At 40.6% G+C, this 25,248-nt stretch overlaps 2 protein-coding genes across 2 annotated transcripts in view; one reads left to right on the top strand and one right to left on the bottom strand.

Annotated features, from left to right (window-relative positions):
* LOC116722138 (vertebrate ancient opsin-like) overlaps window positions 1–25,248 on the bottom strand; it is a 93,321-nt gene that overhangs the window by 5,942 nt on the left and 62,131 nt on the right. Inside the window, exon 3 of the mRNA XM_032566315.1 lies at window positions 21,326–21,559. Within this exon, the coding sequence (XP_032422206.1) occupies window positions 21,326–21,559 (234 nt within the window). The remainder of the gene's footprint in view (window positions 1–21,325; window positions 21,560–25,248) is intronic.
* LOC116722127 (uncharacterized) lies at window positions 4,998–9,398 on the top strand. Its single transcript, XM_032566292.1, has 2 exons — window positions 4,998–5,456; window positions 5,567–9,398. Exon 2 carries the CDS (start codon window positions 5,587–5,589, stop codon window positions 7,129–7,131), a length of 1,545 nt encoding a protein of 514 aa, XP_032422183.1. The 5' UTR covers window positions 4,998–5,456; window positions 5,567–5,586; the 3' UTR covers window positions 7,132–9,398.

Genomic DNA, 25,248 nt, shown 5'->3' with positions numbered 1-25,248 from the left:
GTCCATGTTTATTAAAAAAAAAAGAAGAAGAAAAAATACAAGTCAGTTAGCACCATTTCTGTATCATATCGGCTGATACCAAACTTCAGATATCGGTATCGGAAGTTAATATGGATTGGTGAGTTGCTACTTTGAACAAATTAAACCATTTAAATCCCGTTTTCCCTTAAAAAAGGGGTTTTCCTTCAAAAGAACTTCCCTTAAAAAACTTGGGATACTTTTAGGGAAAGCTAGCTAGTCTAAGCTAGCTTTCAAACCTACCAAAAATTCAGCTCTGAACTGTATTGACCATCAGAGTGGGACAGGAAACGTTCAAGACAGACATGAAGGGCAAAAACATGCAAACACCTTATATCACAATACATTCAGCCTCACAGATTTGAAGTTGTGATTTCATGCACATTTTCCTGTTCTACAACAAACCCCCCCAGCATAAAACAGAGCCCTGATGTTCCCCCAGCTAGAACCTGGCCGTAATGATGGACAGATAGGAAGATTATAAATAAGTGAGGGCCACAGCGACAGGTTGAAAGCATAACAATGCTTTCCACGTTTAAATTCTTGGCACGTCCGTGACAAACCTTCTCAGCACACGGTCAAGGCTGAGGCACGCCTCGCACAATTTATCCGCTCCTCCTGCCAAGATCCTGTAGGTGGAAAAGAAACCGCTCTCAAGTAAACGTAGTATACTTAGTATACTTTCAGAGATTCACGTATACTCATAGTCTACTACATTTTCTCGCGGGCGCTATGTGTGGTGTAGTACTGAGAAAAGTAAAAAAATGTGTCATATTTCTAAAGCGTAATAGTGAGAGTAGAAACCAGATATTAAGCCCTTTTCCCCCAACATTACACTGGTTTAAACTTTTTCTGTTTAAGGTCAGTCAATACCACCGAAACCGTTTCTATTTTCGGTTCACCAGAATTGGACATTTTCTAAGAAAATTTCATCTTTTTCAAACTAAAGTTTCACATTCGGTAAGATTTCTACGACACTGAAAAGTTTGGGAAAGCTCAGACGATTATTTTATGTTTCTGTCAGCGTCTGTTGTACATTACTACGTCTTACTTAGATGTAATTTCTAGCAAGAATCTTGTAGATACCCAAATATCTCAGCTAAGTCTTGCAGTCTGAAGGACATTTCAACTAAATTCAATTTCCAGCAGGTTCTAACTATTTAGAGTGGCTGTAGACACAATCTTCAATCAATAAGATTGATTGAAGAGGGTTTATTAAAAATGTTTCTTAGGCATGTTTACCTCTCGTCTTTAAAAGGGCAGTAGCATCTAAAATTGACTCTTTTTTTAGCTTAATGTCATGTTATGCTATTCCTCTTATCAAATGCATACCTGGAATCTTTTCTTACATGTTTTAATCACTGACTTTTTTATTAAAGTTTTTCCATTTATTACATACAACCTGTGGATACAAAAAAGTACTTATCTAACACAGGCCATGTAAAGCCATAAGCATGTAAAGGTTTACAGTTTTACAAAAAACTCCGCTGCTGCCACAAACGTATCTTAGGAACACATTTACTCATTACCTTATTGAGAATTAGGAGCTGTTTGACGCAACACCGAGCTTCTCCAGCATTCTGCTTTCTGTCGAGCGTGTTCTGTGTGGGAAGGGATGCACGGCGGGACAGAAAGCGAGAAGTGCCCCAGGATCTAACAAAAACATCTCCTCACACCGTCTGCACAAGCAACACGTTCATCCCCGGCGCCCGTCGGCACACAACCAGTAGGTCATCCGAAAAGGAAAGCTTGCGAGAGGAGGTGTAGGGAAAACGAGATGATCGGCACCCACGTGTGCCACAATACGGGCAGGTGGGAAGGACGGAGGGAAGTGTGACGGAGACGACAGGTAAGTGGTGGAGGAGGAAGTTAGTTGAGAAGCATTTGTTTGGAGGCGGTGGAGACGAAGGTGAAGGCTTTGACGGATGACGCGGAGCATGTCAGGGAGACAGATGAAAGACGTGGACTGACAGGAAGTGTTGGACAGAGGGGTTTGTGCTGGAAACAACACATAAGGAAGGGTTGCATCTGAGATTATCCGCATGCAGTTTGTTCATACGGTGTTCTCTAGGATCACAGCTCACTGCAGTGCAGCTAGAGAAAAAGTGCAAGGTTAAAATGTCACGAATCGCCTCTCATGAAAGTGACTCGCCTGTCATGAAGAATGAAGAGTGTTGTTCTATGAGAAGACCATTATTTTACTATATTCCATCAAATGAAAGTTGATTTATTTCAGTAATTCAACATATTTAAAGTGTTTCCAGATTAAGTGTCCAACAAGAAATGAATTAAGATACTGTGTTGGACGTGATCAGCGTCCGGGTCTACCGAGGCGTTGAGGATGTTTCAGTAGTTCCTTTCAGCTGCTGAAACAGAACTGTTGTTCTGCTGTCTCTTGTCTTTCTCGTGGCAGTACTCCTGCAGGATGAGAATCTGTCCAGTTTGCTGGCCATTAAAGCAGGCATTGATACGTTTTGCTAGAAGATAAAATGGCTTTCCAAATCAATTACCAATGAAAATGCAAAACTCACTCTTTTCTGGAAAGAGGACTTTAAACCACAGAGAAACAGTCTAGTAGTTTTTCTCCTTAGTCCAGGTTAGATGCTTCTAAAGTTTGAACAAGACCAACTTAGCAGAAGAAATGCAGAAGTTGTTCTGGTTTTTTCTCTCCCCTCTGCTAAAAAATGAAGATATTATTCTCCAGTCTGAGGCCTCTTCTCGTCAGCTCGATCTTTTTCCTACAGTCCTTGTCAAAACCTGTTCCTTCTCTTCTCTGCATCGTCACTGACATCATCCACTCCTCTCCGTCTTCTGGAATCGTACCTGCAGCATTTCAATCCGCCGCCATTACTCCCACTATCAAGAAACCGACTCTCGACCCTTTGAACTTCAATACTCTTCGTCCTACATCAGATCTACCCGCCGTTTCCAAAGTTCTCGAAAAAGTTAATCACTTGAATTTAAACCTATCAAATAAAATGAAGAGTTTTAATCTGACTTTCAACTCCTTCATTGTACCGAAATACGTGATATAAATGACAAAAGACCTTCTTGCTTCTGACTGGTTGCTTATCCATTCTTGTCTCTCTTGATCTGATTGAGGCCTTCGATACCTTCACTCATCCATCCAAGATTCTTCAATAAACTTTAATTCACATTTATCCTTGTTCCTTGTGCATATTTTTCTACTTTTTCCTTCCACTCTATTTTCTCTCAATACCTTTTGATGCAGCATTAAGTGCGTTAGCTTCAGTAGAAGTGACCAATTGAAGCTGGGTATTAATGACCGTCTGCTGGACTGCTGTCCAGTCTGCCTTTGCTTCCGTGATTGTCCAGGTCATAGCATGACTTGTACTTTAAAACCCCTTAAAAGTTTACTTTTTAATTTTCTGACAAACTGAACTGACAGAAACATATTTTAATTATATACTGACTCGCTGAGGTGAACTTGTATTAGCTGGGAGCAGAAATGATTCTACAAGTTTCTTCATTAAGTTTGTTGCAGCTGACAGAAACGACAGAAAGACACCATGATGGGAAGAATTTTAACTTTCTTTAACGGGTGTCAGCAGGATGACCCAAAACCTTACCTGAAAATTGTTTTTGACTTAATCTGTTTCTGTAAACTCCCCAGTGTTGTTGCGGTAAAGCCCACGGTCCACCGAGTGCAACGGGAAAAATTAATAGATCCGACAGCTCCGGCACACTGGAACGAGTGAAAAGAATGAATCATCTGACTTCCTCTTGGGTTTCCTGGGACTCTACTCTCGGCTCCAAACATTACTGCCCTGCTGATAGCCAGAAATAAGGCATTTTCTCTGACTGAAACAATCCTGGAGTTTTATATTTACCAGAATCTTCAAAGTTTTGCTATGCGAACAGAAGATTTGCTTCAATGCTTCCAAGCATATTGATTGGATCTCTCCAACTTTATCTGCTTAGCAAGGTTATTTGTCATTTCTTTTGTCTGAGAGTGCACCACTTCTTTTTTGAGAACCAAAAAAATTTAGTTTTTAAAGTTAAACCTGCTTTTTTTTTAAATTAATTAATTAATTAATTAATTAAAAAGAAAGTCCTCAAGTTTTACTTTTTAATTTTCCATTACTGGTTTGTGATGAGAGAATCCAGAAACCAAAACCTGCCCGAACTGTGAAAAAAGGACCATCTGTGTGTTCCTCCACTTTGATTTAAGATCAGTCAATAGTATGAGGGATTCCTCTTTCCAGCTGATGAAAATGTGAAAGAAAGATAGGATTAGAAATCAAGTTTCTTTCCCGACTAAGAAAATAAATACATGAATACTGATGTGCTTTGGTAAGATAAATCATAACATCTCCCAGAGACACAGCAGATGAGCTTCTGAAGGCTCCGGCGTCCTTTTAACTTATCATGAATGAGAATCTCTGGGTAGCAAGTTGTGGAGTTCAATATTTAAGCTGTAATGTCTGACAGAAATCTGACAGAAAATGTCTCCATTCAAACCAAGAGCACAGTGTAAAATTTTAAACATGGGACTAAAACTACTGAACAGTGTGTTAATTCTAATTTGTTAATGCCTTCTACAGAGCCTCCATAAATAGTTTTGGGATTAACATCAGAACAAACTATGAGTTATATATTTTTTTTTACCCCAACGTCTTTGTTAGTTGTATTTATTGTATCCAAGAAGGAAGCAGGTTGCCACGTGAGACATGCATGAAAGAGTCAACGGTCAGCTATATTTTTGAGGAGTGAATAACATTATAATATGACATAAAGCTCAAAAAAGTTGATTTTACATAATACTCCACCTTTAATGTTGGCCTCAGTTAAGAAATATACTCGTCTTTTCCTCCGGCACCCATAAATGTGGCCACCACTGTACCAGTCAAGGAAAACAACAGAAAATTCTTAAGTCTGTCATTTTCTAGCCTGGTAAAAACCAGCATCTTGTTCTATAGAACATCTTAAAAACATGTCCCACCGTCATCCTCCTACTGCTTTTTTCTTCTTTGTTTTTTCCACCGGTAGTAACGTCACACAGGTCACATGACTCGTGAGATGCAAAAAAGTGTTTATATTGGAGATTTGTGAAATACACACCCATTTCAATTCTGCTGAAAAGCCACCTCATCCGTAAAAACCTTCTCTCGAAAAATTTAAGTTTTTTTCAAAGTTAACATGTCTCCATTTAGCAAATTTATTTTCCAGTTCCAATTCCCATAATTGCACTGTCAATGGAAACACAGCTATTGTCGGCTATTATGTGCTAATGAAACATAAAATAATGGTTGAACTGTATTTCTCCAGTAAAGGGAACAAGCAGGCAGAGTCTTGATTCATCATCTGCTCACTGCAACCAGTGGCTCCAACAAGTTTGTTGTTATTACAGGACCGAGATGAATGTCTTGAAATATCAGACTTGTGCAGAGATAAACAGAAGTGCATTAACACTCCAGGTACGATGAATCATGCTTTTATTTATCGACATTGCAATATTTTCTCTCCTTTTTCCGATTGACGGATTTTTATTCCTACTTGTCCAATTTGCTTCCTGTCGTATCACCAGGCGGGTTCAAGTGTCAGGGCATGACGGTACGTGACGCCAACTCTGGAATGTGTGGCCATGGCTACTTCTACAACTCTGAGATGGATGAATGTCAGGCCTGCAGCGAGTGCGATGGGGAACCGGTTGTTTCCCCTTGCACCTTAGTCACAGACGCTGTCTGCTCCGGCTCCGTTACCGATGTTCCCGCTTTGTCGCTCTCCTGGCCTGGAGACATAAGTCTGAAGGGTCCAAAAGGCCAGATCCTGGGTCAGGCCTTCCCCAGCGCGCAGCTTCACATACAGGGAAGAGACGACATGGGTCTGGTTTCAGCTGAGGATGGGCAGCTGGTCCTAAAGCAGCACGGTTTGGTCTGGCTCGACGGAGTTCTGTCGCTTGGTCACGGCTGCCGTAGCTTCATCCAGGTCTGCCTACGTGTAAACCACACAGACGGGTCCGACGGCCGTGACCTGAGCGGCATACGGGTGGAGCACCAGGAACGAAGGTCTCTTCAAGGCGTCAGCATCAGTGGGGTCGCGGAAGTCGCCCCGGGTCACCTTATGTCCCTGTTTCTTCGGAGCGCCAGCCATCACTGCAACCAAAGCAGCGAAGGTCTGCAGCTTTACGACACCTCTGCAGCCATGCTCTCCCTCCTCTGGCTCTCTCACGACACCGGGGCTGTTGCCATGACAGCACAGGCCGTGGTTTCTGCACATTACCACACAAATTACCGCCCGGCCTTCCGCATCTCCTCCACCTCTGACCCCTACGTAGTGGGGCTGAGTCACGACAGTCGAGGGATCCGTTTCGCAGAGAACGGATCTGTGCGTTTTGTGTTCCAGCAAGCATTGTACTCTATGGGCCAAGCTTGTGTGAGTGACGGCTTTCAGCTCGTGGCATATCTCAACAAAAATGGAACCTCCACTGAGATGTTTCGGGTCTTCAAACCAGGGGTTCACTACCGAGACACATCTATATCTCTGTCTGGAGCCGCCACAGTCAGTCCCGGGGATGCCATTGGCTTTGAGATCCTCTCTCCAGCTCAGTGCAATGTACGCTTCTTTGGCGATGAGTCTGGCATCAGTCTTCTCAGTCTATTTTGGGTCCCTGCTGCCATCTCATCCTCTATGACTGCTTCTGTGGCCAACACTGGCCTTCCATCTGGAGCAGTACGGAACAAGCCTCTGTTCTTCCACCAGACCAGCCCCCAGGTGCCGCAAATGGGGCTGTTGGGGAAAGGATCTCCGAATCAGAAAAAGGACTTTGTCTTCAGGGAGAGTGGCACAGTCAGTGTGGCGTTGGACTTCAAACTCATTCACTCCTGCAACTTGGTCAAAGTGACTCTGCTGAGGCGGAGTGACTCTGAAGGGGGCCGTGAAGCAGAGGGTCTGCGGCCTGTACCCATAGCCCAGCAGGTGGCGGGTCAGATGCTTGAGGGGTGCCAGTGGGCCAGCTTGAGTCTACGAGCATCCTTTCAGGTTTATAATGGCACCGCTGTCTTCTTCATCCTAGACTGTGTACGTGGACGAGTCAATCAAATCAGTCACCAGGCAGGAAGTGGGGTGTCAGCGGTTTGGGTGGCAGCATGATAACAAACAGCCAGAAAGGGCAAAACCTTCCCATATTGATTCTTCCTATTTGAGTTTAACAATAAGGCCACAGACATTCATAATCTTACTCAGACGCATTGTCATTTAAGGTAATAAATGCTAACCCGAAAGTTTCACTTAACATTTGCATCAATACCTCTAAGTTAAATGACAAAGTTGCTGCACCACAAAAACAGAAAATATTATCAAGTATTTTATGTCTCTCATCCAAATATATTAGTAAATTTGGAATAAGACATAACCAACTTACAAGTAACTTTTCAGCAAGATCCAGGAACTTGTTTCATGTCTGTCGTTTCTTAATATTGACTTTAATAAATACTGGCAGATTACTTCGCATAAGACATTTTCCCCATGTTATATGTGAGATAATCTACCTTTTCCTTAATATTAAAGAATAATTGGCTCAAAACGAGCTCCTATATCTTGCTGAAAATTTACTTTTAAATTAGTTTTTGTCTTATTTCAAATGTACTAAGATATTTGCACTAGAAACTAGACAAACGAAACGTGGCAAAAATGTTGTGTTTTTGCAGTGTACTCATTTGGCTCAGTTAGATGTTTCATTTGTCACTTTTCTGGTGTGAATCCCCTCTTTTACTCTGGGAGGTTTTGTACTAGCAATGCCTCAATCCACATCCAATGGGGATGTTTCATTATTTTCCTATATTGTAATCATAATCTAGTACTCTAAGAACAAAAAATTATATGACTCAAATAAATACATCTGTTAGCAGGAGGTGAATCTAGTGGAATTGGCTTCATTTTTAACTCCTATCATGGCTATTTATTGCATAAAGCTTCCAGCCATCCATTCATCAATTAGCTATTACCAAGCAGAACCTGGAGCGAATCTAAGGATGCAAAGGGAGAACAGGTAAGCTTCATAGAAAGAGACTCCAAGCTAGAATTCAAACCCAGGATGTCGCTGTCGATCACAAGCATGATTGACAGCACTAAGATGCTCCTCCTGGCTCTGATTGGTTGTTTTTGACCGGAGCAGTGCGTTTCTTCAGACGGCAATAGCAGAACCGGCATGAGATGGAGGAACTTGAGCTTTTCACAGCTCATCTGTCTAAGTCGCATCAAAATGATCATTTTAACACATATGTGTAAAAACCCCCCAAATATTTTCACCTTCCTAAAAATAATGGACAGTCTTTTTTTTTTTTTTTTTGCCAAAACTGATTTTTTTTTTTTCTTTTTTTGCTTAAATCACTTATTGGCAAAAAATGACGTTGGCTATTATTTTAGGAAGGTGAAAATACTTTTATGAGTTACATAAACCAGCTTCAAAGTAAACTTCCTACCACTCCAACTATTCATATTCATTTAATTTTACATGCAGTTTTAAAGCTGGTTGATCAGCTATAAAACTGAGTGGCCTACAGTCTCACAATTATTAATCCAACAACGTCAAGGCCTTTAAACTGGATGTTGCTCACGCTGAAGTATGCGGTGGAACATAAATCTTTGAAACTAGAGCGTCTGTACTTCGTCAGCAGTAAGCACCATACTGTTCACCCCCCCCCCCCCAGCACAAGGTCAGAGTTCATCGCCCCGCTGAAGTTCAAAAGACACAGCAAAAGCCCGCTGTTTCCTCCATACCGTTTCACTCTGCCGCTGTGTAGCAGACGCTCCCAGAGTTTTTGTCATCTGGAAAATATCTTGTAAATATCGCCTACTGATGGCAAAACAAAGAAATTACATTTCTCTTAATTTTTTTTTCTTCCATAAGCTGCTTGACGATGTAGTCAGCTACAATTTACTTTTTTAAATCTGTTTAGATGAACTACAGGATATTTAATGAAACAGAATTGATCTTTTATATAATGGAAAACCAGTGGTTTATTTGTACATAGTTATTGTTCACTTATTCCCATAAGACAGTCTTTCAAGCTTCAGCTTTCTGTTCTAAATTGTCTTCAGCTTGCATGTTTTTAGTTGCTGTTGTTTCTTTTTGTATATTTAAGTAATTCAGACAGCCTACTCTTGTTATGCCAAAGGGCCTCCAGATAACTCCAGTTGTTTAACACTGGTTTCTATTCATTTTAAGGGCATGTGTTTTACATTAGATGCCAGTCTTGTTGCTGTGAGTGTACTGTACCAATAATGCAGAGTTTGGCTTAAATATGAAGAGAAAGAAAGACTGAGGCCATGTAAAAACAAACAGCCTATTTAAAACGGACAGTGACGTGTATATTTGATGTTTTGCTGTTAACGCAATAAAAATATTTGTCATCAGATCGGCTGTCGAGTCTAATTATGGAGCTGCGTGATTTATAAAGCAGGGTGTAAATGGAAGGCGGACGACATTTCAGAGACGAAGGTGTTAGTTTGTGCAACTTTTATGTTCGTGCAACTTTCCTATTACTGAAGAACTTTGAGCTACTTTACCATGAGCTGTGCTATAAAATAGCAGATGTTGCAAACGCAGTGCTTTGTAGCTTGGCCACTTCAATTGACATTCCCTCACAGGTTTCCATGACGCAGATTTCGAATGACGGACTTTATCAGGTGGGAAAGGATTTCAAAACAAACCAAATCCCAATATAGAATTGAATTTAAATCCCCTTTGTTAAATCAAAAACTTTATTTTTTATTACTAATTACTGCCAGACCTTTAGATTTAAGAAATAACATAAAGTAGGCTAAAACATCTTAAAAAGTAACGCATCACGCCCCGGATCTAAACAAACTGATGTGTATCTGCTTGAAAATGCTTCCAAAGCCTTTGCTAGGGATTTAGGACTCTGGTGAACCACAGTGAGAGTCATTATCTACATTATCTACGGATGGAGAAAACGTGAAACAGCAGGGAACCTTCGTATTACAGCTAACAACATTTTTAATACTGCATCAGAGCCTCATCCATTAGGCCAACCAACTAGCAATCTACGACGAGCCATCTTCCCTGGGTTGAGTTCAGTTCTTACGACTCAACAATAAGGAGACACTGGCAAAAATTGGAACTCCGCAATAGAGTTTTCGTGGGGAAACTACTGCTGGCCAAAAAGGACGCAAAGACCCAACGCATATTTGCTCTTAAAAATAACAATAGAATAAAACAAAAAGATGTTGATGATATTGACGCCAGTGATGCTGCGGTGAAATACAGCGATGCTGCATTTCAGTGTTCAGCGAACTCGAGACAGAACTCTCAGTTTTTCGCTCACCGCTCACAGTCAGAGCTTCTGATGTGCCCATTGACATGCAACTTGAAATCATTGATTTTCAGAGTGATGTGGAATTGAAGGACAAATTTGCATCAGCTGGCTTGGACACATTTTACAAGTGTCTCCTACCAGGCTGTCCTAAATTGACAGCACTGGCTGCAAAAATGTCCATGTTTGGGACTACCTGCCTTGGTGAGCAAATTGTCTCACTAATGAATATAAATAAAACAAAGCTGCGCTCAAAGCTCACATATAAGCACTTTAATGAGATTCTGAAACTGGCTGCTGCTCAGGACATGATGCCTGATGTTGATGTTCTTGTCCAGGATAAAAGATGCCAAATTTCAGGGGCAAAAACTGAGTAAAACTAAATCCTATGGAATGTTACTGACAATGTTGCACTATTAAAGAAATATAGCTTTGAATATTTGCTGAATTCATTCTGTTAAAGTTAGTGCTAGTCAGCAACAGATTTACAACAAAGAGTTTTGTTGAGTAAAATATACATGTTATGTATGTAAGTTTTTCTATATGTATACATTTTGTGCATCAACAAGAAAGGTGAGGAATCTACTTAATCAAACGTCTGTTTGAAACAGCTGCCACTAAAGACTTCAAATGTGTGAAGTCAAATAATTTGTTCAAATTGCTTCCCAGATGTGGAAAATTGATTTTAAATCATTTCTTAATTTGTATCTGTTTAATGTATTCTGTCATGCAGGGCAATGTTTTAAGTTAATAATGAATAAATGTTTTTGCAACATTGTGCGATCACTGTGATCAGTTCTTATGCATAATGCACTTAAATAAACGTTTAACTGAGTAAAAGTATTGTTGAAATTGCCCATACCTTTCTTAAAAACTCTGAGGTTATTCACAATATATTTGGTAAAAGTGAAATTTGTTTAATATAAAATCAACAAGTCCACTTTAGTTTTAGTTCTATTTAATCTTGCAATGAGTTTACTAGTGTGGCCCCCTTGAGATCAGACTAAGCTGTATGCGGCCCCTAAAAAAAGTGAGTTTGACACCCCTGACTTAAAGCATGAGAAAACAGAGGTCCATTATGTAGGACATTTGATATCGCCCTTAACTGTCCAGTCTATTAATATAGGAGAAGATTCATTTTAATGTCTGAGTCTGACAATATCTGCATCTCCTGTCTATTGTCCTATTGATATGAAACTTATACCAGTAGTTTAGAGAACAAGTGTGATTATGTAGAAAAGGTGAAATCCCACTTAACTCCTTATTTCTTCAAGATAAGAGGGGGATGCATTTTTTGGCAAAGCTAATTATTAGCTTGCCGATATATACATGGCCTGTCTACTTCCCACAAATATAATCTTATTGATATGAAACTCATACCAGTAGTTCATATAATAGGTGTGATTATGCAGAAAGCCTTACTATGTGTCTGAGTTAGCAGGGATGCTTATTTTGGCACAGCAAATTATTAGCCTGCTGATATTTGCAAGCCCTGTTTTTCAGCTCGAAATGTGTCAATACAGATATGAAAATCATACCAATAACTTAGTGGAAACAGGACTGTAATCTTGTATATTTAAAGTGGTTTATTGCTTCGTGGTAAACGCACCATAATGGTGCGTTCACACCAAACACGTTACTTGCATCAAAAACGCCTCCGATGCTTCAAGGTCGACGCCTGTGCACTTTGAATGCAGACGCTTGATGCCAAATGCTTGACAACTAGCATTTGGTGCGTCTGGTGTGCATTAAAAGACTGTGGAGGCGCGTCGAGGGCACGTCAGCTCTAGTCGTTTTCCATTGGATGCTCTTGACGCGTCAAACGCTCCAAACGATTCAAAACGCCCAACGGCCTTCGTCGAGCCTCCACATAGACTTTGACTGTAAACCAGACGCGCCCGACGCTCAAAACGAGTTTGGTGTGAACGCAGCAAAGTGGACACGCGTCGAACTTGAAGCTTTGGGCACGTTTTTGACGTAACGCGTTTGGTGTGAACGCACCATTAGACAACCCCAAACCTTGACGTTACCAGAACACAAAACTACTCCTAACCTCAGTCTAAACTTAATCTACACCTTAACCCAGATACTAAATATAATGCTTCACAGCATTAGGATCAGGCTTCAACAACATAAATAAGTGAACAATAGAGACTATAGAGTCACCCTTATGTCAAAATGCCCCCCACCCCCTACACACACACACAGAAACACCCACAGACACAGACACACAGATGGTGTGCTGAGCAGGGCAGGGGTCACCCCTCTCCCCTTCACGCTGTGTATCAGGAAGACAATCTGTTTAAAACTAGAGGTATTACAACACTCCAAATCTATTTACATTTCTCTAGGTATAATATATACTATATATTATTATTGATTAAGTGTTAACACTTATTGTTTTTCATACTTAATTGTATTCTTTTTTAAAAATCATAGAGGTGAGAAGGAGTTTATGAAAACAAAGTGTCACAAAGATGGGATTAACAGATGTCAAAAGAATGATTATTTTTTTAAGGAGGGGGAGAGAGGGAGGCATCCAGTCACCAGAAATTAAAAGCAATTAATTATTAAGGTCATAAATCACTCTATCGATTAAATTTTGACATATTGTGCTGTGGTAGCTGAAGGAGAAACAGCTTATCCTGCTCTCTCTCGTCTTTACTGATAACTTTGCCTGTGAGTTACTTTTTAAAGTGACAGTTTTTATAGTTATATTTACATTATCGACATGATAACTGGATTACTTCAAACCTAAGGACTGGGGGATTTTCTTACTTTTACCTTTATTTTTTTACCTTACTTTTCTTCATCTCCAAGTTGAACCAGGGCAAAATGCCTCCAGCTAACCCCAAGGGACATTAGCAGTATTATACAACGACTTCAGTCTATAGAAATGAAGATCAAACAGCTGGAGGTGAACTTTGAGATCAACGCTACCTGTGGAAATCAGACAACTCTTCCTCAAATCAACGGAGAGGCCGTACGCCTCGCATCAAGCAGCTCACCCTGGAACGCTCTGGGTGCCAAGCCGAAGCAAAAGTCTCACACTACAGATCCGTGGAGACAACTAACAGGGAGAAATCCCTCACCTGGACGAATCGGCGTGGCCGGCTCTGAGCCGAAACCCACCTTCAACTTCAACACCTGCTAAACCAAAAGAAAACAAACAAGCAGCTGCAACCAAAACGGTTCTACCGACCGCGCTCCCAAGGACAGAGCGACCAGCCCGGGCCTCAAGACATTCTGATTCTGTGGGAATCCCACTGAAAAACAGATTTTCTGCACTCCAGCCTGAGCCTCTGAGTGAAACCTCGCCTTCAAACATCAACAATGAGGCAATACCAACACATCCACCCCCCCAAACCCCAAAAGACAAAGCAGGTAAACCACCAGCTAAACGAAAGGTATCCCAAAAGTGCTTATTGTTGGAGATGAGGCAGTAAATGGAATCAGTCACGTTTGCAATCACAAGAAAATGAGAGTGATTTCTTCTCCTGGTGACACTGTATCTGATTTAACTCGCAAAGTTCTCTCTCTAACCGCTGATCAGCCAAATATTTATGTTACTTTAGTTGTGCATGTTGGAGCCAACAATCTGGCAAAGCAGAAACTTCTGAAAAAGGACTTTAATATTCTTCTGAACACTATGGGAAAGTTAAAAATGAAGTTATTTCTCAGTGGTCCAATTCCATCAGACAAAAAACACTCCAGGCTGGGCATGATAAGCAAATGGCTGATTAAAACCTGCTCTGCCAGCTCAGTGACCTTCATCAATAACCTCTAGATCTATTGGCAGCGCTTTCACCTTTTTTGGAAGAGGCGGACGCAATCTTAATAAACATGGGACAAAGCTACTCACTGCAAATCCATCCATCCATCTTCTTCTGCTTATCCGGGATCGGGTCGCGGGGGTAGCAGCTTCAGAAGGGAGGCCCAGACTTCCCTCTCCCCAGCCACTTCTTCCAGCTCTCCCGGGGGAATCCCAAGGCGTTCCCAGGCTATAGTCATTGTTTATAGCCCCTCATATAGACATAGTCCCTCCAGCGTGTCCTGGGTCTTCCCTGGGGTCTCCTCCCGGTGGGACGTGCCCGAGCCACCTCACCAGGGAGGCATCCAGGAGGCATCCTGACCAGATGCCCGAGCCACCTCAACTGGCTCCTCTCGACGTGAAGCAGCAGCGGCTCTACTCTGAGTCCCTCCCGGATGACTGAGCTTCTCACCCTATCTCTAAGGGAGAGCCCAGCCACCCTATGGAGAAAACCCATTTCGGCCGCTTGTATCCACGATCTCGTTCTTTCGGTCATGACCCAAAGCTCATGACCATAGATGAGGGTGGGAACGTAGATCAACCGGTAAATCGAGAGCTTCGCTTTTTGGCTCAGCTCTCTCTTCACCACGACGGACTGGTACAGCACCCGCTTAATGGCAGACGCTGCGCCAATCCACCTGTCGATCTCCCGCTCGCTTCTTCCCCCATTCGTGAACAAGATCCCGAGATACTTGAACTCCTCCACTTGGGGCAGGACACCCCCCCGGACCCGGAGAAGGCACTCTACCCTTTTCCGGGGTAGAATCAGGCCATGGTGAGAACCAATGTGCTCCTGGAACGGACACAGAAGACTTTAGAAATTAAAAGACAACCAGTTCCCTATCGTTCCTGACTCGTACATATCCAGAAAAGTGCGCCCGATTCTCTGAAATATTGTTCTCTTTGGAATTTCTTCCAACAACAAGATCTCATCCTCTGATTTTTTTGCTGTCCTGGATTTGGCTCTGTCCAGCTTCATTTTCAATACAACAATTTCTTTGTTAAGTTGATCATTTTCCCTTTCCAGCCATTCAATCTTTTCAGTCATCTTCCTCAGAGAATCTCGTGCGTCTTCTTTAATAGTTCTGTTTGTCCGTTCCAGGAGCACATTGATTCTCGCCATGGAGTCGTAGTCAGTTTGTAATCGTTGTGTCATATTCCTGGCTTCGTCCAAATCTGAATTGAGTCGTCTGATTTTATGTTCATAATGTTCATTGCGACATCGTAGCATCTCATTCACTGTTTGACAGTTTCTAACGTCGCTCTTGCTCTGGCTATGTTGGAGACACCCGATTTTTTTCCTCAACATTGCCACCATGTCTTTGAGCTGCTTGTTTTCGCGCTCGTATTTCTCGCAGCTCCTCTCAAAACTGTTTTTTCTTTCCACCAGGAAAACGTTTCCTCCCATTGATGTAGTCTTTACTTTTGCCAAAAAATAATCTTTCTCTGCCATGATACTTGTCTCTTCGTGTCGAACCTGAAAGCGCAAATGAATTTTTCTGTGGAATCTGGGAATACAGAGACAGTGACCAGTGATGTCACAGACAGGATGAGTGACATCACTGCTTCACATCAAAGCCACAAGAAGTCTGTTGCGTGGGCGGGGGGGGGATGGGAGGGGGAGGATGTTTTTTTTTAAACTTTATTCTCAGATACACTGTATAACGACAGAGTGAAACATTTGTTATGCCTCCAGAAAAACAAATACAGATAAACATATTCAAGAAAAAGCTAAGGGGCTTCGGTTCCCAACTCAAAGCAGTACAGATTTAAATTGTTTTAGTAGCTATTTTTTGTCAGAGTCTTTGATAGTCAGGATATAAAACTTAACTTCATTGTAAAATGCAGCAAGGCATGGCTTTCTCTACCTGGAACAATGAATATGATATTTACGCTTCGCTTCGTACAGAGTGTTTGTGCTCTTGGCTATCAGACTCTGTTGAGATTTTAAATTTTACCCAATAGCTAACGTTTTTCCCTGCGGTCAGAGTTAGCTTGGTAAAAACCAGCCTCTTGTTCCACGCTTCGCTTCGTACGGAGAGTCTGGGCTCTTGGCTATTAACAATTGCTTCCTGAAGTGTGCACTCTGTTGAAGTTTCAAATTTTACCCAAACGCTAACGTTTGGCCACGACGTATGTAATATGCCAGTTCGATGCTAGGAAGCTTACCGGAAATTGCCTTCGCTGTAAACAACCGCCCTCCACTGCGAAGAGAGAAATGCTAATCCAAACGAAGCGACTGTTAATGTTGATTTAATATTTGGACTTAAAGGCTACATTCCCTTCCTCCGCTGCCATTGCTAAAACTACAGGCAGACTACAATTCTAAAACGATGCAAAAAAAATAAATAAAATTATACATACAAATCTACCAAAGGGAGTTCAAGTAAATGGGAGAAAGCCCAGACTGTGTTGTGAAGGTAGATTTAAATACAGAGGAATAGCGCAGGAAGCTAAAGGCCAGGCTAGTAATTTCCTAGAAAAATCTTTTTTTCTCTATCAAATTCACTCCTAGAGACCCCTTGTGGGTCACTGTTATACCCCACTGTTATATAGCCAACACATTTGTAGACTGTGAAGGAAAAACAGGCGTTATAGGACACAGACAAAAACACTTACACCTTTGTAACAGCACAGCTGACACAGAGACCACACAGGATTCAGAGAAAACTTACCCTTCATCCCCAGGCCTCTTCGCCGTGACCGCCGCTGACAAACGCAAACCAGCTGCTACTTGTATCTGTACAGCATTTTTAGTCTTCAACTCGCCTCAACTCACAGTTTCCATAGTAACGGGCTGGGAGGAATTGAAGACTGAAAATGACATACAGGACATTCTGGGTTTCCCCCCCAGCTCGTTGCTTCGAGGTCGATGGCGTTTGGACTCCAATGTCTCTCTGAGGTCAATCAGCAAGTCAACTAACAAGCTAACATTGTCACCCAAAAAGGAAACAATTACTATGTCTTTTTTCCTTTTTCCAACTTTCCGTCTGTACAATAATAAAACTCTTGACTATAACTCTGAGCAGAAAGTTTACACTTCAAATGGCTTTGGAGATAAGATTTCCTTTTCCAGCACAGAGAACTGTACATTATTTTATTTTTTGGTACAGTATAAATCTGTCTGACAAGGTCTGAGGGGAATATTTTTCTAAACCTTTTTGAGCTTCACTTGGAAGCGATAATAAAGATTACGTTGAGGAAAATGTTTTATTCGTCTGCTCTGGCGGGACAATCTCAGTTATCTCCCATTATGTTTTCTCACCATGATGAACAATATTTCAGAAGGGGAAGAAAACATCTTTAATCATGTGTTTAAACGTATTGGTTGGCACAAAGGGATTTGCTTTACAGTGCGACTTGAAAAGGAGGCGTAGAGAGCAAGCACAGCAGGAATTGTGAGCAGTAAACTTTGGATAAAAAGGCACATTATAAAATCATTCAAGAAGTCATTAAACAACTAAAAAGAACAGGAAGCCAATAGCTGGATAGTGTGATTCATTTGAGTTTGAATTTTTGCTGTGGTTTTATGTCATCAAGGCTGATGAATTTTGCTTCATAACATTTTTTTTCGCCTCACTGGCAGAAGTGGTGTTAAGACATCTGGGACGACATAATCTCTAATTAAATGTGCGAAGTCCCTTAGCGAGTTATACAAGTCATCTGTTCCGACGGGATAAGAAAATCTACATTTAATTGTGTAAAATAAATGGCTAAAATAACTAACTACAAACTCTTTTGCTGGGATTTTTGATCAGTTCTCTGCACAGAAAGGGTGTGACAATACCTCCAATAACCACATTTATGTTGCAGGATATAAACACAGCAGCGGTCTGTGTCTGCATTTTTCTGCTGACATTCTCTTTATGCCCCATAAAAAAAAAGAGAGAAAAAGCAGACAATCTGTGAAGCTGTGAACACCCATTCAACCTTTTCACATTTTATCACATCACAACAAGAAACTTCTGTGTATTTTATTTAGATAGCAAGGGAAAGACCAACAAGTTGTGCATCATTTTTAAAGCTGAGGAAAGTGACTTTTATAAAAATGTGTCAAACCTGTCACCATGATGTGTCGGTACAATACTAGAGAGATAATGTGTGATAATATTTTCTCCACCTATAATAATGAACCCTGTGATAAGGCACCTTACTCTTACACATAAACATGGCGCTGTTCGGTGTTTTACGATTTCTGCGCATCGTTCAGTGGAAGTGTAACAGCGCTACTGGTCAATCAGTGTTACCAGATGCACATTTTTTCTTTGTTTACAAAAGTTTACCGTGTTCATTTCCACGTGGACAGGGCTGAGGTAGGTAACCTTTTGAGCTCACCTATATGTGCCCCATCTATACTTTGTAGGCAACCTTTGGAGATCCAACTCACTCTGGACTGGACTGTATTTTTGCCTAGATTTTGTCCTATGACTGAACACACTTGTGTGTTCAGACCAAAGCTGTCCAGCTCCGGTCTTCCACAGGTAGCCTCCTGCAGCTTTAAGTTGCGTCCTTGTTCCAACTCAGCTGATTTAAAGGGCTAAATTACCTAATCAGCATGTTCTCCAGTTCTCTACCAGGCTGGTAATGAGACAATTACGGTGACATCTAAAATTTATAGGACGCAAACCCTTGAGACCCGACTTTGAACACCACTGTCTTAAACAACTTCAAAACAGAATCCAGCACAAGAATCCAGAGGAGAAAAGAAAAAAATCAAACAATAAGCAAAACTAAATTGAAGATTACCCAACCAGACCAGAGTGTTGTCATTAGCCCTCTGCAGCATGTGGACTCTGTGCATGAGGCGATAAACAGCTTGTTGTAATTTAGCTTGTTAATCTAAATTTGAAAACTGCTACACTAACCATTTATTTCGTAAAATGTATTTAATCCCACAAGATTCCCAGAACTCTCAAGGTTCTGACCGTATTCAACTATTCAGGAAATATTTCTACAGCTACACAGTAGGTTAAGAGCTCTTCACGTGAAGGATTTTCTTTTTTTTAAAAAAGCCCTGAAATTGAAAACATGTTCTGAAGTCCACTAAGAAAAACAGCTGGAATAGTTGAAATTACTGAGAGACCCTGGAGAACAGAAAAAAAATGATTTATTTGTCCTGTGAGAACAAAGGTGCCACATCAACAATTATCAGTAATAATAATAATATATTTTCATGAAAGAACAAGACTGACAAATGAGACCAAATTAAAAGTAACTGAAGTCCTGCTTCAACAATTCCTGCTCACAACTCTTTCTTTTCCCCACTTTCTCTTTGCGGCTTCGCTGCAGGAGCATTCGTCTTAATAAGTCAACGAGGGTCAATAAATCCGATTTATATTCAGCACATCTTCTCCTCAAAAGAGATTAATCTAATTTTCAGTAAGGAGATTCTCGGATCTGCCTCGGCCATTGTTTTCTGACCTCCAAACTCCCTTCCTGGGTGAAAAGGAAACCGCTGGATAAGAGAAATCCGGCAGAATTATGGAACAAAAACAGGCTTGTTTTCATTGCTCACTGGATCTAATTAAATAACAAAAAACAAACAAAAAAAAAAACGAGCAAGAAGTGCATAAAATTATGTGACATTGCTTGTATGGTCGGCTGTGATTGAATATTTCTACTCAAAGTCTTTGTGTTTCCCATTCGGTGTGTGCATACAGCTGGTTTCTGATCAGATGTGCCGCCGGAGAAAATATCTGATGTTGGAGTTCGTTTCCCAGCTCTTTCTGTTGTTTTGGCTTTCATCTCGTCACCCTACGGCTCCTCGGTCATGAAACAATAAGCCAGGCCGAGACCGACTTGTTTACCAGAACCCAGTAATTTGTGTATTCAATTCAACTTTAAAAAAAAATGTAGTTTTGCCCTTCGACATGATTATAAACGTCAAACTTGAAACTTTTTTTTTCCTGCATTAGCTTTTTAAGCTAATGTAATCAAGGTATTGCATCCATATACAGTATATATATATATATATATATATATATATATATATATATATATATAATAAAAGGTATAGCATCATTTCGGTTGTTTATCTCATAATAATGGTGTACTTTTCATATTTCAAAGTGATAATCACACTTCATTTTTCCCAAAAGTAATGGTTTGCATTATTACAATAGGTATTAATTACATTAATAAAAGTAAACATTATGAAAGTTGATGTGTCTTTACATAATTGTCTGTGGGTTTACATTTAATTTTGGGAAAGTTTGGGAACCCCTGTGATATGGCTGAATAATAGAAAGTTAACTTCCTATTTTAAGAGGACGTCTGACAAGATGAAGCGAGGCAGAGTGTGAATTTAAACGTCAACACTTTGGATGATGAATCCTTTCACGACACGGCGCACAGCCAGAATGTTCTGACGGGAATTTCAAACCATGAATTTGGTGGAATGACAGGAAGGGCGTCCATACGTTGACAGCAAAATGTATTAAGTAGATTTGTTCAAAGTGACCTGGGATTTATGGAAATGGGAAGATTATTGTTTGATCAATAGGCATGCACCGATCCACGTTTTTCACATCCGATACCGATACCAATATCTGAGGTTTAGTATTTGCCGATACCGATCCGATACAGGAAAACTGGAGAATTGACTGAAAATTTTCCTTCCTTCCCCCCCCAACAAATGTAATGAATTACAGATTAATTAGATAACTGCACCAGAACAGCACACATAAATGTACCAATAGCTTCACAAGTTCGGTCAAACATGTAAAAACAACTTTAATCTGTTCAGTCAGTGCAATTAGGAGTAGAACAGCCCAGAATTAGACTAATTAGATCTGTCCCGACGGACCGGATACATCATCACGATACCCAATCTAGATTTTTTTTTCAATATCCAATACAGATATAAATGATGGACCTATATAGATTTTATCGCCATCACATTCCAAATTATTGCACTGGGATTCCTCAAGGTTGTGTTTTCAGCACATTTTATTTTAACCAAATAAGAAATAGCAAAACACCAGCTTTTTATCTTATTTGCTCACATGGGAACGTAAATTATTCAGTATGTACATTTCAGACAGTTCCTTACAGAAACACGAAGCAGATGTTAAATCAAAACACCTTCAAAACTTTTGAGAAATCTGCTGTAAGAGTTTCAAACCAAAAATCAAAAACAACACAAAAAAAAAAAAAACAGTGACCTCAGCTCGAATCCTCGCTCTCTGCTACCTCTCACCTGTTTATTCATGAAGACGTAGATGACCGGGTTGATGACGGTGCTGGTCTTGGCCAGGACCGAGGGGATGATGCTCGCCTCGGGCGTGACCAGGCCGGGCGGCCCGAAGGTGGCCAACAGCGCCATGATCCCGTACGGCATCCAGCAGAGCAGGTAGCAGATCACCATGATCACCACCATGAGCAGGACGCGCTGCTCGCGCTTCCTGCTCAGCGACGCGTTGATCCCGCTCACCTGCAGGCAGCACAAGAGAGGAGAGGAATCAGAGGCTTAAGGACAGAAGAGGCTCCCGAGATGACGGGATCTGTTTAGGTTTAGGTTTTTGATGGCTGGATGTCTGCCGCTTGTCAGAGCTGATGGAAGAAAGACAAAAGAGCCAATCAGAAACACTGACGTGAGAAGGAACAGGTTTGTGAGGAGGATAAAAAAAGAGAAAGAGGAGAATCCAGAGGAATGAGATGTTGGCAAAAACTGAAGGATGACTTGAGAGTTAGAGAAAATACTGTTTACCCTTTTTATTCGAATGTGTCTGACAAAAATAAGATGCTTTCAGAGCTTAGCTAAAAATCAACACTTACTATATAACAAAAACTGAACAGCTTCCTTGTTTCGTTCAGTCGATATTATAACTCGTTTTTTTCCTGCTAGTACCCTGCTGCCAGCCGACGGAGATGAATCAGAATCAAAAACAAAGCAAAAAAGAATCAAAAGTTCCATCGTGTTTGTGAGGAACAGACCTGTGAAACACGGTTTTACTAGGAAAAAAAAAATAAGAGCAAAAATGATTATTGAGTTACAATTTAAACCGTCTTTGGAATTTCAGATTTGTGAAAAGTGAACGCAGTCCTTCACCTCGTTTTAAAAAAGGTGGCCAACATGTCCAAATACTGAATGTTCCAGGACAGACTGAATGTGAATTTAGCCTTCCTGTTTTCTGCCCGAGTCTCTCTCTCTCTGTCCTGATTCAATAAAGGAATCAGGGGTATGACTGCCGTCCTGTTTGTATACTGAAACAATTGAGTATGAAACGATGAAAACTAACGAAGTACGAGGTCACTCAGGATGGAAAAGGTCAGACAAATTCACACTTTCTGTTGATCTGCCTGTAAGAAACAACTGACATGCCTTCTTATGTGGTACAGTTTTCTTTTAATAGCTACTCACACTTTGATTCTTCCTCTGTCTTCCTTTGTTAACATGTAACTGATCACTGAGTTGAGTTTTCTTCACTCAGTAACAACTTCCACACTGAAGAGTGTGTTGGATAGGGAGACCTGGTATCTCTTAGCACTCACTGGCTCATTCTTAAACAATTAAAGTGCATTCATACTGCTTATTAGTAACGTCCTGTGGGCTTGTGGGTATTGTAGTTTATATCTGTTGATGAGGCTGATGCTGCGTTTTTGGGAAGTTTACAAAAATTGCGCCAATGACGTAGAAGCACAGGTGTTGCTTTTATATTAGATGTGCTTTTGATCACCATAAAGTTACTCAAATTGAAATTACAATAATAAATTTGCTTAATGAAAACACCAATTAAAAAAAAAAACTCTTGTATTTTGGTAAATAATTCGAGGGTTAGGATGAGGTGGTTTTTTTCGTCATATCCAAATTGATGCATTTTCCAAAACTTCAACATAAACACTTTTTTCGCATCATATGAGTCGCTTGATCGACAGGCAGATGTTACTACTGGTGGAAACAACAAAGAAGACGACAGGAAGTAGTGGGAGTATGATGGTTTATTTTTATCTCTTTGACAGCGCCACTCAGTTTTTAATAGTTGAGTGTCATTTGAATCAGTAACTCTTTGGTAAAATCTGCAACTACATTATCCCTAAAATGTTCCCAAAAATAAATGACTTGTCGCTCCAGCGTCTGAACAAGCGTCTCCTCGTCTATCTCCTCTGACGGCTGACAGATAAGTTCTGGCCCCATGACTGAACTAATTGATGTAACTGTTTACATCTGTCGCCGCCACGATTTGTAACGACTCGTCGCGTGAGGAAGCTTGTTCACGTGTAACTTTAAATTTCATTTCTTATTTAATGATAATGTCACAAATGCTGAATTTTTGACATTAGCAGAATATTGAAGATTTGTGAACATATGTAATCTGGTACATTGAAAGAAACCAGATATGTTTTAATGATAATAATAGTTGCTATATTACATTAGCTCAATAAAGCTGGAGACAAGTTCATTCAGCGTTGTGACTCTGGAACCAATCCCTCTAATAAGTGTGTCCTTCCCCAGAGTCAACCAGGACGAGCTCAGTGCTCGAGCTGTGAAGTCGGATATTGCCACTTCTCATAGGAAGGGATGTGATTTTGCATTAAACAGAATAACTGTGTGTGTGTGTGTGTGTGTGTGTGTGTGCGGGGGTGGGGGTGTGTGTGTGTGTGTGTGCGCGCTTAATGGAAACAGAGCATTTAACCTGCTAAGTGAGAGCTCAGGTTTCGCTGGAGGTAAACGATGACGGTGAAATGTTGGACGTTAGAGGAGAAAGGGCTTCACAAATACACCTGGTGAAACATGACTATGAAATGATCAAATGTTTTCAATAAACTCAGCTAGACATTAGCTAGTTTAACTCAATCGCCAGAATTCTTTGACTTGATTTTTTAAACTAGTTCTGTTTTTTTACACGTTTTATTTTTTACTTTTTAAGCTAATTAATTATTTTAACTCATATCTACTGTTATTTTTTTTCCTCTTTTTAACAACTTCTACCAGTTATTTTGTTCTTGCTGTACAGTCCTTTGGTGCAACCCGATTGTTGTACAGTAAATTGCAGGATAAATAAAGTTGGCATTGCTACTTCAAAAGAAAAAGGGCACACTTAAATTTTGCTTTGTCAGCAGAACAGAGCTTTCTAACAGGATTTTGCTAAATGGACATGTAACTGCTTGCTCACATAAAAAGACGGAGTGAGCACTCTTCTGTTCACCAAAGATCCTCTATGCGGGAAAGAAATTAGATTATTTTTGAAAAGCCGATTTATTTTAGAAACTTTATCACTAAGTGAGACATTACATAGATTAATTGCACACAGATGGATACTAGAAAGCCTTTGTTTCTGTCAATTGTGATTTTCCATATAACATTTAAAATAGAAATGTGGGCTTGATGAGAAGTGCTTAATGCCTTAATGGTTGTTATTTTGAAAAGGTTCTTTTAATCTGACAAACAGAAATTATTCAAACTGATTGAATATGAATTTAAGTAAAAACGTGACGTGGGAAAGCTGGGAACAAGTCATTAGAGCAGAAATAGAAAAAAAAACAACTTTAAAAATTCTGAGAAAATTGTAGTTGCTTTTTTTCTTTTTTTTTGCTAAATGTACTAGTTGAAGTCAGGAGGAAACGGTTTTAAACTGGAGTTTTTCCTCACCAGACTGAAAAACAGGAGAGGAAGCTGCCAAAAACAAAACCTTACCACATAAACCACGACGTGAAACACTTCCACGCTCAAAAACACTTTCCCTCCGGCACAATTAGAGCCTCTATCCATCAGTGTCACCGACCGATGGCCAGCTCTGCCACTTCGTTTCTTAGCCAAAATGACAAAGGTCACGACCTCCAAGAAGATCTCCAGCTGTGGCAGCCTTTGTTTTATGGCATTTCACCGACGTTTGCGGCTCTGGTCCTAAGAAACATTCCAACACCCAAAGAGAAACAAAAATACGAATCGCAAGAAAGACACTTGACCGTTACATGTGAGAAAACAGTGGAATTGAAAGTAAAACCAGTTCCCATTTAAAGGAAGAGCCAGTAGCACCATGTGCGGTTTTGGCCGCCTGTAGCTTGTCATTCTTTTAGCATTCATACCCAGAGCTGGGCTTTTCATCAGACAGGTGTGTTTGTACTTGTTGAACAGCGAGTTCCTGCGCAGATAAACGCTCCTCCATTGTGGCAGGCTAA

The sequence above is a fragment of the Xiphophorus hellerii genome, chromosome 6 (genome assembly GCF_003331165.1).
Source record: "Xiphophorus hellerii strain 12219 chromosome 6, Xiphophorus_hellerii-4.1, whole genome shotgun sequence".
NCBI classification, from domain to species: Eukaryota; Metazoa; Chordata; class Actinopteri; order Cyprinodontiformes; family Poeciliidae; genus Xiphophorus; species Xiphophorus hellerii.
Note: the sequence above shows the minus strand (reverse complement) of the source record. Positions and strands in the feature narration are given on the sequence as shown.

What these genes read in the sequence shown, in the direction of transcription:
- LOC116722127 (XM_032566292.1), top strand. Translation starts at nt 5,587, where the DNA reads ATGACGGTACGTGACGCCAACTCTGGAATGTGTGGCCATGGCTACTTC.